Source organism: Nerophis lumbriciformis, linkage group LG22, assembly GCF_033978685.3.
Source record: "Nerophis lumbriciformis linkage group LG22, RoL_Nlum_v2.1, whole genome shotgun sequence".
NCBI lineage: Eukaryota > Metazoa > Chordata > Actinopteri > Syngnathiformes > Syngnathidae > Nerophis > Nerophis lumbriciformis.
Genome location: NC_084569.2, coordinates 29,807,459 through 29,822,360, shown reverse-complemented (window position 1 = coordinate 29,822,360; position 14,902 = coordinate 29,807,459). Strand labels below are relative to the sequence as shown.

Sequence of the window (14,902 nt, the reverse complement as noted above, 5' to 3'; positions counted from 1 at the left end):
CTTAGGCCTACTACGCTACTGTATTTTGATGTTGGTCATTATGGTGGTACTTGGTGGGAAAAAAGTTTGAGAACTGCTCGACCATATATGGACGTAACCAACTGCAAAAAAATGTCAACAATTTGCCAAATTGCAAACGTCTCGTTTCGCCGAAATATGAAGGAAGTTTTATGAATATCCCCGCCATGCTTCCACGGTTTGTTTTCACGTTTTCGGGACTTCTGCAGATCCCAAATACTGTATTTTCCGAACCATAAGGCGCCGGATTATAAGACGCACTGCCGATGAGTGGGGCTATGCAGGTCTATTTTCATATATATGGCGCACCGGATTATAAGGCGCATTAAAGGAGTCATATATTTTTTTCTACATGTAAAACACTTCCTTGTGGTCTACATAACATGTAATGGTAGTTCTTTGGTCAAAATGTTGCATAGATGATGTTTTACAGATCATCTTTAAGCCGCTTAGAAATGGCAACAGCGGTGGATGAATGTCCCATAACAAGAAGATAGAGAAAAAGAAGAAGCTTATTGACTATGGTGTCGGCACGGACTACAAAGGCGGACGCACGCAATTTTTCAGGACTTATGCAGATCCCAAATATACATGAGCAGGTACCAGAAGGTAAGAAAAGTTGCTTTTGCATAATATTGTGAAACAAAACGCCAGATAATATGTCTTACTTTATACACACACCATAATAATACTCCTATGTTGAAGCACAGTACGTCTGACTATGGTTGCCGTAATGCTCCGACAATCCATCAAGCGGTGCCGCTTCATAGCTTACCAAAGTCGTGCTAAAACATTTTGACAGGTTTTTGAGCGCCGTGTGTAATGTTCTATATTCTCAATGGAACATATAAAATGTTGGTGTTGTTTACTTGAGTCATTGCAGTCTACACGTATCTCTTATGTGTGACTGCCTTTATATTGCAGTCTACACGTATCTCTTATGTGCGACTGCCATCATAGGGCAGTCTACACGTATCTCTTATGTGTGACTGCCATCATATTGCAGTCTACACGTATCTCTTATGTGTGACTGCCATCTACTGGTCACATTTATCATTACACCATGTACCGAATAAAATAGCTTCGAGGTCCGGAAGCGCAACCAAAATTATTCCGTACATTAGGCGCACCGGATTATAAGGCGCACTGTCGGGTTTAGAGAAAATTAAAGGATTTTAAGTGCGCCTTATAGTCTGAAAAATACGGTACACAAAACCAGGTACCAATAGGTAGGAAAAGTTGCTTTTGCATAATATTGCGAAACAAAACGCCAGATAGTATGTCTTACTTTATACACACACCATAATAATACTCCTATATTGAAGCACAGTACGTCTGACTATGGTAGCCGTAATGCTCTGACAATCCATCAAGCTTACCAAAGTCGTGCTAAAACATTTTGACAGAATTTTGAGCGCCGTGTGTAATGTTCTATATTTTCAATGGAACATATAAAATGTTGGTGTTGCTTACTTGAGTCATATTGCAGTCTACACATATCTCTTATGTGCGACTGCCTTTATATTGCAGTCCACACGTATCTCTTATGTGTGACTGCCATCATATTGCAGTCTACACGTATCTCTTATGTGTGACTGCCATCATATTGCAGTCTACACAGGTACCTATAGGTAGGAAAAGTTGCGTTTGCATAATATTGTGAAACAAAACGCCAGATAATGTCTTACCTTATAAACACACCATAATAATACTCCTATATTGAAGCACAGTACGTCTGACTATGGTAGCCGTAATGCTCTGACAATCCATCAAGCTTACCAAAGTCGTGCTAAAACATTTTTGACAGAATTTTGAGCGCCGTGTGTAATGTTCTATATTTTCAATGGAACATATAAAATGTTGGTGTTGTTTACTTGAGTCATATTGCAGTCTACACGTATCTCTTATGTGCGACTGCCTTTATATTGCAGTCCACAGGTATCTCTTATGTGTGACTGCCATCATATTGCAGTCTACACAGGTACCTATAGGTAGGAAAAGTTGCTTTTGCATAATATTGTGAAACAAAACGCCAGATAATGTCTTACCTTATACACACACCATAATAATACTCCTATATTGAAGCACAGTACGTCTGACTATGGTAGCCGTAATGCTCTGACAATCCATCAAGCTTACCAAAGTCGTGCTAAAACCTTTTGACAGAATTTTGAGCGCCTTGTGTAATGTTCTATATTTTCAATGGAACATAAAAAATGTTGGTGTTGTTTACTTGAGTCATATTGCAGTCTACACGTATCTCTTATGTGCGACTGCCTTTATATTGCAGTCCACACGTATCTCTTATGTGTGACTGCCATCATATTGCAGTCTACATGTATCTCTTATGTGTGACTGCCATCATATTGCAGTCTACACAGGTACCTATAGGTAGGAAAAGTTGCTTTTGCATAATATTGTGAAACAAAACGCCAGATAATGTCTTACCTTATACACACACCATAATAATACTCCTATGTTGAAGCACAGTACGTCTGACTATGGTAGCCGTAATGCTCTGACAATCCATCAAGCTTACCAAAGTCGTGCTAAAACACTGACAAAATTTTGAGCGCCGTGTGTAATGTTCTATATTCTCAATGGAACATATAAAATGTTGGTGTTGTTTACTTGAGTCATATTGCAGTCTACACATATCTCTTATGTGTGACTGCCATCATATTGCAGTCTACAAGTATCTCTTATGTGTGACTGCCATCATATTGCAGTCTACACAGGTACCTATAGGTAGGAAAAGTTGCTTTTGCATAATATTGTGAAACAAAACGCCAGATAATGGCTTACCTTATACACACACCATAACAATACTCCTATGTTGAAGCACAGTACGTCTGACTATGGTAGCCGTAATGCTCCGACAATCCATCAAGCTTACCAAAGTCGTGCTAAAACATTTTGACAGAATTTTGAGCGCCGTGTGTAATGTTCTATATTTTCAATTGAACACATAAAATGTTGGTGTTGGTTACTTGAGTCATATTGCAGTCTACACGTATCTCTTATGTGTGACTGCCATCATATTGCAGTCTACACGTATCTCTTATGTGTGACTGCCATCATATTGCAGTCTACACGTATCTCTTATGTGTGACTGCCATCTACTGGTCACATTTATCATTACACCATGTACCAAATAAAATAGCTTCGAGGTCCGTAAGCACAACCAAAATTATTCCGTACAATAGGCGCACCGGGTTATATGGCGCACTGTCGGGTTTAGAGAAAATTAAAGGATTTTAAGTGCACCTTACAGTCTGGAAAATACGGTACACAAAAACAGGTACCAATAGGTAGGAAAAGTTGCTTTTGCATAATATTGTGAAACAAAACGCCAGATAATGTGTCTTACTTTATACACACACCATAATAATACTCCTATGTTGAAGCACAGTACAATCCATCAAGCGGTGCGGCTTCATAGCTTACTAAAGTCGTACTAAAACATTTTGACAGATTTTTGAGCGCCGTGTGTAATGTTCTATATTTTCAACGGAACATATAAAATGTTGGTGTTGTTTACTTTTGTCATATTGCAGTCTACACGTATCTCTTATGTGTGACTGCCATCATATTGCAGTCTACACTTATCTCTTATGTGTGACTGCGATCATATTGCAGTCTTCACGTATCTCTGATGTGTGACTGCCATCATATTGCAGTCTACACGTATCTCTTATGTGTGACTGCCATCTACTGGTCACATTTATCATTACACCATGTACCAAATAAAATAGCTTCGAGGTCCGTAAGCACAACCAAAATTATTCCGTACAATAGGCGCACCGGGTTATATGGCGCACTGTCGGGTTTTGAGAAAATTAAAGGATTTTAAGTGCACCTTATAGTGTGGAAAATACGGTACACAAAAACAGGTACCAATAGGTAGGAAAAGTTGCTTTTGCATAATATTGCGAAACAAAACGCCAGATAATATGTCTTACCTTAATACACACACCATAATAATACTCGTATGTTGAAGCACAGTACAATCCATCAAGCGGTGCGGCTTCATAGCTTACTAAAGTCGTACCAAAACATTTTTACAGATTTTTGAGCGCCGTGTGTAATGTTCTATATTTTCAACGGAACATATAAAATGTTGGTGTTGTTTACTTTTGTCATATTGCAGTCTACACGTATCTCTTATGTGTGACTGCCATCATATTGCAGTCTACACTTATCTCTTATGTGTGACTGCGATCATATTGCAGTCTACATGTATCTCTTATGTGTGACTGCCATCATATTGCAGTCTACACGTATCTCTTATGTGTGACTGCCATCATATTGCAGTCTACACAGGTACCTATAGGTAGGAAAAAATCATTTCACCATGTACCAAATAAAATTGCTTCGGGGTCAGTAAGCACAACCAAAATCATTCCGTACATTAGGCGCACCGGGTTATAAGGCTCACTGTCGGGTTTTGAGAAAATGAAAGGATTTTTAGGGGGCTTTATAGTCCGAAAAATACGGTAGACAAAAACAGGTACCAATAGGTAGCAAAAGTAGGTTTTGCACTACCGTATTTTTCGGAGTATAAGTCGCACCGGCCGAAAGTATAGGCCGAAATGCATACTAAAGAAGGAAAAAACACATATAAGTCGCACTGGAGTTTAAGTCGCATTTTTGGGGGAAATTTATTTGATAAAACCCAACACCAAGAATAGACATTTGAAAGGCAATTTAAAATAAATAAAGAATAGTGAACAACAGGCTGAATAAGTGTACGTTATATGAGGCATAAATAACCAACTGAGAGCATGCCTGGTATGTTAACGTAACATATTATGGTAAGAGTCATTCAAATAACTATAACATATAGAACATGCTATACATTTACCAAACAATCTGTCACTCCTAATCGCTAAATCCCATGAAATCTTATACGTCTAGTCTCTTACGTGAATGAGCTGAATAATATTATTTGATATTTTACGGTAATGTGTTAATAATTTCACACATAAGTCGCTCCTGAGTATAAGTCGCACCCCCCGGCCAAACTATGAAAAAAACTGCGCCTTATAGTCCGAAAAATACGGTATATACATTTCACCACAGTGACTCAAAGTTGTATTTTTCAAGTGTTTTTATTGCACAAAAGTCATGTTTAGTGAAAGCCGTACATTGTTGAAAAGTGAAATGTTACCATTAGCTGCAGTTCTACTTGCAAAAACTGCTTTTTCTTCCACCGATTTAATTTAAGGAATGTTAAAAAAAAAAGAATTAAAAAAAAAGGGGGGGGAGGGTGACCGGTGTGAGGATTACACAACACTAGATGGCGCTCCACTCCGAGCGTTCACATTTTCAAGCCACACTGTGCTTCTTGCTTAACCCTTCACACGCCAGCGCACGCAGCAACGTTACATTCAAGACATTTGGTGAATTAAAATACAGTAGCTCGGTCGAAGACAAACCAGCGTGTTTATTTGACGCAAAAAAAGGGGCGCGTTTCTCGTATAAAATAATAAAAGCAAGCCTTTTTTTTTTTTAGCTGTGTAAAAAAATCGGTGGTGACTACAAGTAAATCAGCTGCCTAATATACTTTTTGTTATGCCTTAGATTTACGAAAATAAAACATTCCACGCAAGCCACGTCAATCGTAGCCGAAACCCTGGGTCATTTGTTAGGCCTCGGACTATATTAGGGGGTTTCAAATAAAAAAAACAAGCTGGGTCAGAAGGAGGGGTCGGTCAAAAAGGTTCAGTAGCACCAACGCGGTCTCTAATTACAATTGTATCCATAAATAGATATTAAATATCAACCTTTAAGTCTGGTCTGGTATCAAGAACCACAGAAGTTGGCCATGTAAAGTATTATTGTCGTACCCGTGGAAACCTTCCCAGAGAGTAAAAACCGTGTCTAAAAAGGCCAGGGAGCGAGACGTCAAATCAGTGTTTGGAATACCAGTCTGAGGGGGTTTTAGTCGGAGTACTGGTTGTATCCGTCGAACTCCGCCTGCCCGCCGTTGTTGTTGTAGGCCGCCTCGGTGGGGTTGGTGCAGTACTTGTTGTCGTAGACCTGGCGGGGCAGGCCGTAGGAGGTCATGCCCTGCTGGGAGGCCACCTTGTTGGTGCCCATCTGCAGAGATATGGTGGTGGTGTCGCAGTTCTCCAGCTCCAGCTTCTTGTCGAAGATGTGCCTCCTTGTGCCGGGGGCGGTCATGCCCGACTGGGGGTGGGGGAGACGAACAAAAACAATCAAAAAGGTTCTAATGTCTTATAGGATGACATACACAAACCCCGTTTCCATATGAGTTGGGAAATTGTGTTAGATGTAAATATAAACGGAATACAATGATTTGCAAATCATTTTCAACCCATATTTAGTTGAATATGCTACAAAGACAACATATTTGATGTTCAAACTGATAAACTTTTTTTTTTTTTTTTTTGCAAATAATCATTAACTTTAGAATTTGATGCCAGCAACACGTGACAAAGAAGTTGGGAAAGGTGGCAATAAATCAAAACACTTATTTGGAACATCCCACAGGTGTGCAGGCTAATTGGGAACAGGTGGGTGCCATGATTGGGTATAAAAACAGCTTCCCCAAAAATGCTCAGTCTTTCACAAGAAAGGATGGGGCGAGGTACACCCCTTTGTCCACAACTGCGTGAGCAAATAGTCAAACCGTTTAAGAACAACGTTTCTCAAAGTGCAATTGCAATACATTTCGGGATTTCAACATCTACGGTCCATAATATCATCAAAAGGTTCAGAGAATCTGGAGAAATCACTACCCGTAAGCGGCATGGCCGGAAACCAACATTGAATGACCGTGACCTTCGATCCCTCAGACGGCACTGTATGAAAAACCGACATCAATCTCTAAAGGATATCACCACATGGGCTCAGGAACACTTCAGAAAACCACTGTCACTAAATACAGTTGGTCGCTACATCTGTAAGTGCAAGTTAAAGCTCTACTATGCAAAGCGAAAGCCATTTATCAACAACATCCAGAAATCCAGATCATCTAAGATGGACTCATGCAGAGTGGAAAAGTGTTCTGTGGTCTGACGAGTCCACATTTCAAATTGTTTTTGGAAATATTCGATATTGTGTCATCCGGACCAAAGGGGAAGCGAACCATCCAGACTGTTATCGACGCAAAGTTGAAAAGCCAGCATGTGTGATGGTATGGGGGTGCATTAGTGCCCAAGGCATGGGTAACTTACACATCTGTGAAGGCACCATTAATGCTGAAAGGTACATACAGGTTTTAGAACAACATATGCTGCCATCTAAGCGCCGTCTTTTTCATGGACGCCCCTGCTTATTTCAGCAAGGCAATGCCAAGCCACATTCAGCACGTGTTACAACAGCGTGGCTTCGTAAAAAAAGAGTGCGAGTACTTTCCTGGCCCGCCTGCAGTCCAGACCTGTCTCCCATCGAAAATGTGTGGCGCATTATGAAGCGTAAAATACGACAGCGGAGACCCCGGACTGTTGAACGACTGAAGCTCTACATAAAACAAGAATGGGAAAGAATTCCACTTTCAAAGCTTCAACAATTAGTTTCCTCAGTTCCCAATCGTTTATTGAGTGTTGTTAAAAGAAAAGGTGATGCAACACAGTGGTGAACATGCCCTTTCCCAACTACTTTGGCACGTGTTGCAGCCATGAAATTCTAAGTTAATTATTATTTGCAAAAAAAAAATAAAGTTTATGAGTTTGAACATCAAATATCTTGTCTTTGTAGTGCATTCAATTGAATATGGGTTGAAAAGGATTTGCAAATCATTGTATTCTGTTTATATTTACATCTAACACAATTTCCCAACTCATATGGAAACGGGGTTTGTAGGTCGGCGGTCTTAAAGAGAGTCCGCAAAGGTGCTGCAGGGGGATTTCCTGAAAATTTCCATATGGTTTTCTATTTATTCAACTTATTCAATTTATTATTGTTAGAGATGTCCGATAATGGCTTTTTTGCCGATATCCGATATTGTCCAACTCTTAATTACTGATTCCGATATCAACCGATATATACAGTCGTGGAATGAACACATTATTATGCCTAATTTTGTTGTGATGCCCCGCTGGATGCATTAAACAATGTAACTTTACCATGAATTGATTAACGTGGACCCCGACTTAAACAAGTTGAAAAACTTATTCGGGTGATACCATTTAGTGGTCAATTGTACGGAATATGTACTGTACTGTGCAATCTACTAATAAACGTCTCAATCAATCAATCAAAAACAAGGTTTTCCAAAATAAGAGAACAACTTCAACTCCAGTTATGGAAAAAAGTGCCAACATGGCACTGCCATATTTATTATTGAAGTCACAAAGTGCATTATTTTTTTTAACATGCCTCAAAACAGCAGCTTGGAATTTGGGACATGGTCTCCCTGAGATAATCCTAATACCCACTACAACTATGGGAAATACTATACTTTGACTTTCACAAAGTGCATTATTTTTTTAAATAAAAAAAAAAAAAACATGCCTCAAAACAACAGCTACAACAAAAATGAAGGCACACAGCTTCAGTCCACAGTATACTGGAGCATACTTGCCAACCTTGACACCTCCGAATTCGGGAGATGGGGGTGGGGGGTGTTTGGTGGTAGCGGGGGGTGTATGTTGTAGCGTCCCGGAAGAGTTTATGCTGCAAAGGGTTCTGGGTGTTTGTTCTGTTGTGTTTATGTTGTGTTACGGTGCGGATGTTCTCCCGAAATGTGTTTGTCATTCTTGTTTGGTGTGGGTTCACAGTGTGGCGCAAATTTGTAACAGTGTTAAAGTTGTTTATACGGCCACCCTCAGTGTGACCTGTATGGCTGTTGACCAAGTATGACTTGCATTCACTTGTTTGTGTGAAAAGACATAGATATTATGTGACTGGGCCGACACGCAGAGGCAGTGCCTTTAAGGTTTATTGGCGCTCTGTACTTCTTCCTACGTCCGTGTACACAGCGGCGTTTTAAAAAGTCATACATTTTACTTTTGGATACCGATAATTTAGAAACCGATTCCAGTAATTTCCGATATCACATTTTAAAGCATTTATCGGCCGATATTATCGGACATCTCTAATTATTATTATTCTTCTCCAGAGTTTGGTGTGCTCTACCTTCCACATTTTTTACCTGATTCTAAACGTTCCAATTTCAAACTGTTCAGCCTATTCGGGAATCGCGGGCTTTTCCTTGACAAATTCCCAAAATTCCCAGATTTCCCAGAATTCTTGGTTTTACGGGACATTTCTCCCCATTCAAAATGAATTGGCCATTTTTCAAACTGCCACCATTTCCAAATTTTTCAACCTATTCAAACTATTCCACCTTCAACGCATTCCACCATTGTGGAAATTCAAACTATCATTTTTCCAAGTCCAAAAAAACTCCAGGATTTTCCAGAATTTCCCGCTTCTCAAAGCTCTATTTCCACCCTTTTTTCTGGCGACTACTCCCTCCACATTTTTTAATTTTTTATTCACTTTATTTTTATTGACCTCCAGCATCAGACATTCCTATCCATTACATCATATTCACATACATCATATATCTGTTGTCTGCCCTAAATGTCAAAATATTTTTTGTTTGTATCCCAACCATACCACCCCCGCCCAATAAAAGAAAGAAACAGCAAAAAAAAAAACAAAGTAGCATCTACAAATACATAAATTAAATAAACAAAAAAAGAAATAATAATACATTAATAATAATAAAAAAAACACCCTTTTTTCTGGCGACTACTCCCTCCACATTTTTCAACGCATTTCAACCGTACCACCGTCAAAACATTTCTCTGAATCAGGACAAAAAAACCGAAGTTGTTTTTTGAACTGAAAAATTCTCGGTTTTCCCGAAATTCCAGGAATTCCGTAATACCATTTCTCAATTCAACATGTTACTACTTCAACATTTCTCCACTGATTTGAAAAATTGAAACACCAACCATTCAACTCATTTAGACCATTCAAGTCTTTTACCATTTTTAAAGAAACTCTCGCTTTTCCCAAAATTCCCGAAATTTCTCAATTAAAAAAACTGTTACTAATTCAACATTTCTTGACCGATTTAAACAATTCCAACACCAACCAATTCAGCTCATTCAGGACATTCATACTCCTAATCATTTTCTAAAAAAATCCCGCTTTCCCCCAAATTCCCAAATTTCCAGGAAGTTCGCATTGAAATGAATGGGACATTTTCCCAAGTTGCACAATTCCCACATTTTTCAACCTATTCAAACTAGGGATGTCCGATAATGGCTTTTTGCCGATATCTGATATTTCGATATTGAGCAAACCCTTAATTACCGATATCAACCGATACCAATATATACAGTCGTGGAATTAACACATTATTATGCCTAATTTGGACAACCAGGTATGGTGAAAATAAGGTCCTTTTTAAAAAAATAAATAAAAATAAAATAACAAATAAATTAAAAACATTTTCTTGAATAAAAAAGAAAGTAAAAAAATATAAAAATAGTTACATAGAAACTAGTAATGAATGAAAATGAGTAAAATTAACTGTTAAAGGTCAGTACTATTAGTGGACCAGCAGCACGCACAATCATGTGTGCTTACGGACTGTATCCCTTGCAGACTGTATTGATATATATTAATATATAATGTAGGAACCAGAATATTAATAACAGAAAGAAACAACCCTTTTGTGTGAATGAGTGTGAATGAGTGTAAATGGGGGAGGGAGGTTTTTTGGGTTGGTGCACTAATTGTAAATGTATCTTGTGTTTTTTATGTTGAATAAATAAATTAAAAAAAATAATTAAAAAAATAAATTACAAAAAACCGATACCGATAATAAAAAAAACGATACCGATAATTTCCGATATTACATTCCAAAGCATTTATCGGCCGATAAAATCGGCAGGCCGATATTATCGGACATCTCTAATTCAAACCATTCCACTCATCCTGGACATTCAAAGTAACACTTTCCCAAGTTCCAAACCAAATTCCGGTTTCCCTGGAAATTCAAACTCTTCAACATTCAAACCATTCCAATATTCAAACTACTCTTACATTCATACTACCGTCAAGCATGGTGGTGGTAGTATTATGCTCTGGGCCTGTTTTGCTGCCAATGGAACTGGTGCTTTACAGAGAGTAAATGGGACAATGAAAAAGGAGGATTACCTCCAAATTCTTCAGAACAACCTAAAATCATCAGCCCGGAGGTTGGGTCTTGGGCGCAGTTGGGTGTTCCAACATGACAATGACCCCAAACACACGTCAACATTATATGCAAATATTACATGTTATTATGAATGTTACTACATTACATATATACTTCCAGTGTGTACGTTGCTGGACGTCATTTTAGAGCATTTTATAGGCGGAATAGAGCGACTAGGGTTGTCCCGATACCGGTACCAAAATGTATTTTGATACTTTTCTAAATAAAAGGGTACCACAAAAAATGGCATTATTGGCTTTATTTTAACAAAAAATATTACAGTACATGAAACATATGTTTATTATTGCAAGCTTGTCCTTAAATAAAATAGTGAACATACTAGACAACTTGTCTTTTAGTAGTAAGTAAACAAACAAAGGCTCCTAATTAGTCTGCTGACATATGCAGTAACATATTGTGTCATTTATCATTCTATTATTTTGTCAACATTATGAGGGACAAACTGTAAAAATTGATTAATCCACTTGTTCATTTACTGTTAACATCTGCTTATTTTCTCTTTCAACATCTACACTTCTGTTAAAGTGTAATAATCACTTATTCTTCTGTTGTTTGATACTTTACATTAGTTTTGGATGATACCCAAATTTAGGTATCGCTCCGATACCAAGTAGTTACAGGATCATACATTGGTCATAATTTAAGTCCTCACGTATTTCCTAAGTTTATAAACAATATAAAATGTTTTGTGACGATAAAAAGTATCGATGTAATCATAGTATCAACTAGATACACTCTTGTACTTGGTATCATTACAGTGGATGTCAGGTGTAGATCCACCCATGGCGTTTGTTTACATTGTGACGCCGGTGAGCTATTGTATCCTCCTATCGTGTGTAGTGAAGCATGTTTAGCTATTCCTCGTCCTCCACTGATAATGCTACTTGTAAGAAACTTACTTTATTTGTCGCCATGGAGGCGAGGATTAGTGATTTAGAAGTAGCTAAAACACTGTGTCTGCTTGTAAAAACTGTGTGTCCTCACCTGGTTGGCTCCTTTGTTGGTACCCATCTGTAAGCTGATGGTGGATTGGTCCATCGGGTTGTCCATGCCCATCTTGGAGTCATAGAGATGGCGTCTTGTGCCGTAAGAGGTCATGCCTTTTTGGCTGGCAAGCTTGTTGGTGCCCATCTAAAAAGGTAAAAATAAGATTTATTGTGAACTATTTACTCTTCATCATTCTTCTGTGTACATACAGTGAATCCGATAAGTACTTTTTCCAAATTTTTTTGTGTTGCAGCCTTATTCCGAAATTCTTTTTTTTTTTCCTCAAAATTCTACAGACAATACCCCATTATGATGATGTGATTTATTACTATTATTATTACTATATTATTATTATTATAATCAAAAACCAAGTGTGGAGGTCTTGCACCTCCGGGTTCTTCGGACCACCCATAAGAGACATGACAGGCTTGACGGTTTTGTTATTTGGTTTATTTTGCAATAAACTTATCGCTCTGCTTTTCAGCAATCGCCTCTCGTCGCCGTCTCCGTTTCCGTCTCGCCGTCGCTCATGCTCTTGTTTTCTCTTCACCATCCACAACTCCATCTTCTCCAACCTCTTCCTTCCCGGCTGCTGCCCTTTTATAGAGTGACAGGTGATCAGATAAACGCGCCCAGGTGGGCCATCTACGCATCTTTCGCCGATCTCGGAGCCGGCCCCTCGCTGCAGGTCCGCAGGCCACGCCCCCTCACACCAAGTATTTACAGACTTTGCTCGTTGGTTTTCATCCAGGATGTCTCTGTACTTTGCTGCATGCATCTTAGTCTAGTCAGGGAGGTGACCAAGAACCCCATGGTCACTCTGTCAGAGCTACAGCACTCCTCTGTGGAGAGTGGAGAACCTTCCAGAAGGACAACCATCTCTGCAGCAATCCACCGATCAGGCCCGTATGGTAGAGTGGCCTGGGCGAAAGCCATTTTTTAAAGAAAAATACAACTGAAAGACTCTTAGACCATGAGAAACTAAATTCTCTGGTCTACAGGGAAGCATGGTGGTGGCAGCATCATGGTGTGGGGATGGTTTTCAGCGGTATTCAAAAAGACTTGAGGCTGTAATTGCTGCCAAAAGGTGCGTCAACAAGGCTGTGAATACTACGGAGCCCCTAAAGGGACATGGGGGAACTAAAAAAAATAAAAAATAAAAATTATTATTATTATTGATTTTTAGACGACAAAACTTTTTATAAATTTATATAAAAAAATATACATATATTATTATGATTTTTTTTTTAGGCATGTATTTCGTGCGCACGAGATACATGTCTAAAAAAATAAAATAAAAAATAAAAATTATAAAAAAAAATATTTCCCCCATGTCCCTTTAGGGCATGGTGTCAAACTCTGGCCAGCGGGCCAATCTTGGCAAATCTTACGGTGCGGATGTTCTCCCGAAATGTGTTTGTCATTCTTGCTTGCTGTGGATTCACAGTGTGGCGTATATTTCTAACAGTGTTAACGTTGTTTATACGGCCACCCTCAGTGTAACCTGTATCGCTGTTGATCAAGTATGCGTTGCATTCACTTATGTGTGTGTAAAAGCCGTATATATTATGTGACTGGGCCAATACGTTGTTAGAATGGATGAAAAGCGGACGTGGCGACAGCTCGTAGAGGACGTTAAAGGCAGTGCCTTTAAGGCACGCCCCCAAGACTGTGGTCCGGGTGGACTACGAGATATAATGACTGATGAACACCTTCGTTCGATAATGAAGGTTGCCTCAGCTCAAAGCCTGAGCTCCGACATTAATGAACTAGCATCCAAGAAAAGATGGCAGGTATCTGGCTCGGGCACATCAGATTAGATCAGTGTGTTGCAAACTGAGCAGTTTAAAGTCCGGAATGGTTGGTTTATTCATTGTTATTTTATTTTCTAATTTACTAGCCTGTGGAAAAAGTGAATGTTGATATTTACCTCAGAAGGCTGCAAATAGAAAAGAGGCATTCATTTTTTATTTAAATTGTATTTGGTATGCCACTGATATTTTTTAATTATTATTATTATTATTTGAAACTCGTCACTCGTCACTATAAAGTTATATAAGCCTTGCTTGTTCAATATTCAATGCAAAACTTGTTTGGGTCCTTATTAAAAGGTTAATTTGTTCAACCTTGGCCCGCGGCTTTGTTCAGTTTTTTAATGTTGGCCCACTCTGTATTTGAGTTTGACACCCTTGCTTTAGGGGCTCCGTAGAATACTTATGTACATGTGTGATTTTTTTTTTTCTTCAATAAATTAGCAAAATTGAAAAAAAACATTTTTTTTCACATTGTCATTGTGGGTATTGTCTGTAGAATTTTGAGAATTTTTTTTTTTTTTTCCCATTTTGGAATAAGGCTGTAACATAACGTAATGTATTATTGCTCTGACCAGTCCAAGGTCTTCTGTAAATCACCACCTTAACGTCTGAGTGCCTGTTGGGGCCGTTGCACTTTACGCAAAACACGGGCCTCTGCCTGGAACGAGGCCAACAGGAGGGGCCGGTCGGTCCGTGCCAGGGGCTTGCACTTTCATCCCTTGAAAGCGCTGGTCCAAATAAGCAACATTGGAACCACTCCATCGCCCTTTAAAATTGTAAGAGCTCTCACAAGGGGAAGCATAAAGGACTCTGAAGGATGGATGTTGTGTGACCGCCAGCACTCTTCATTAGAGCCACAACACCTCTGGATTTGCAG

General features: G+C 39.0%; 1 protein-coding gene across 1 annotated transcript in view; it reads right to left on the bottom strand.

Moving 5' to 3' along the window:
• Nucleotides 1–5,110: 5,110 nt before the first annotated feature.
• Nucleotides 5,111–14,902, bottom strand: part of cnn1b (calponin 1, basic, smooth muscle, b) — a 61,884-nt gene continuing 52,092 nt past the window's right edge. The window contains exons 6-7 of the mRNA XM_061973647.1: nt 12,209–12,355; nt 5,111–6,210 (exon numbers count right to left, since the gene is read on the bottom strand). Of these exons, the coding sequence (XP_061829631.1) occupies nt 5,962–6,210; nt 12,209–12,355 (396 nt within the window). The 3' untranslated portion in view covers nt 5,111–5,961. The remainder of the gene's footprint in view (nt 6,211–12,208; nt 12,356–14,902) is intronic.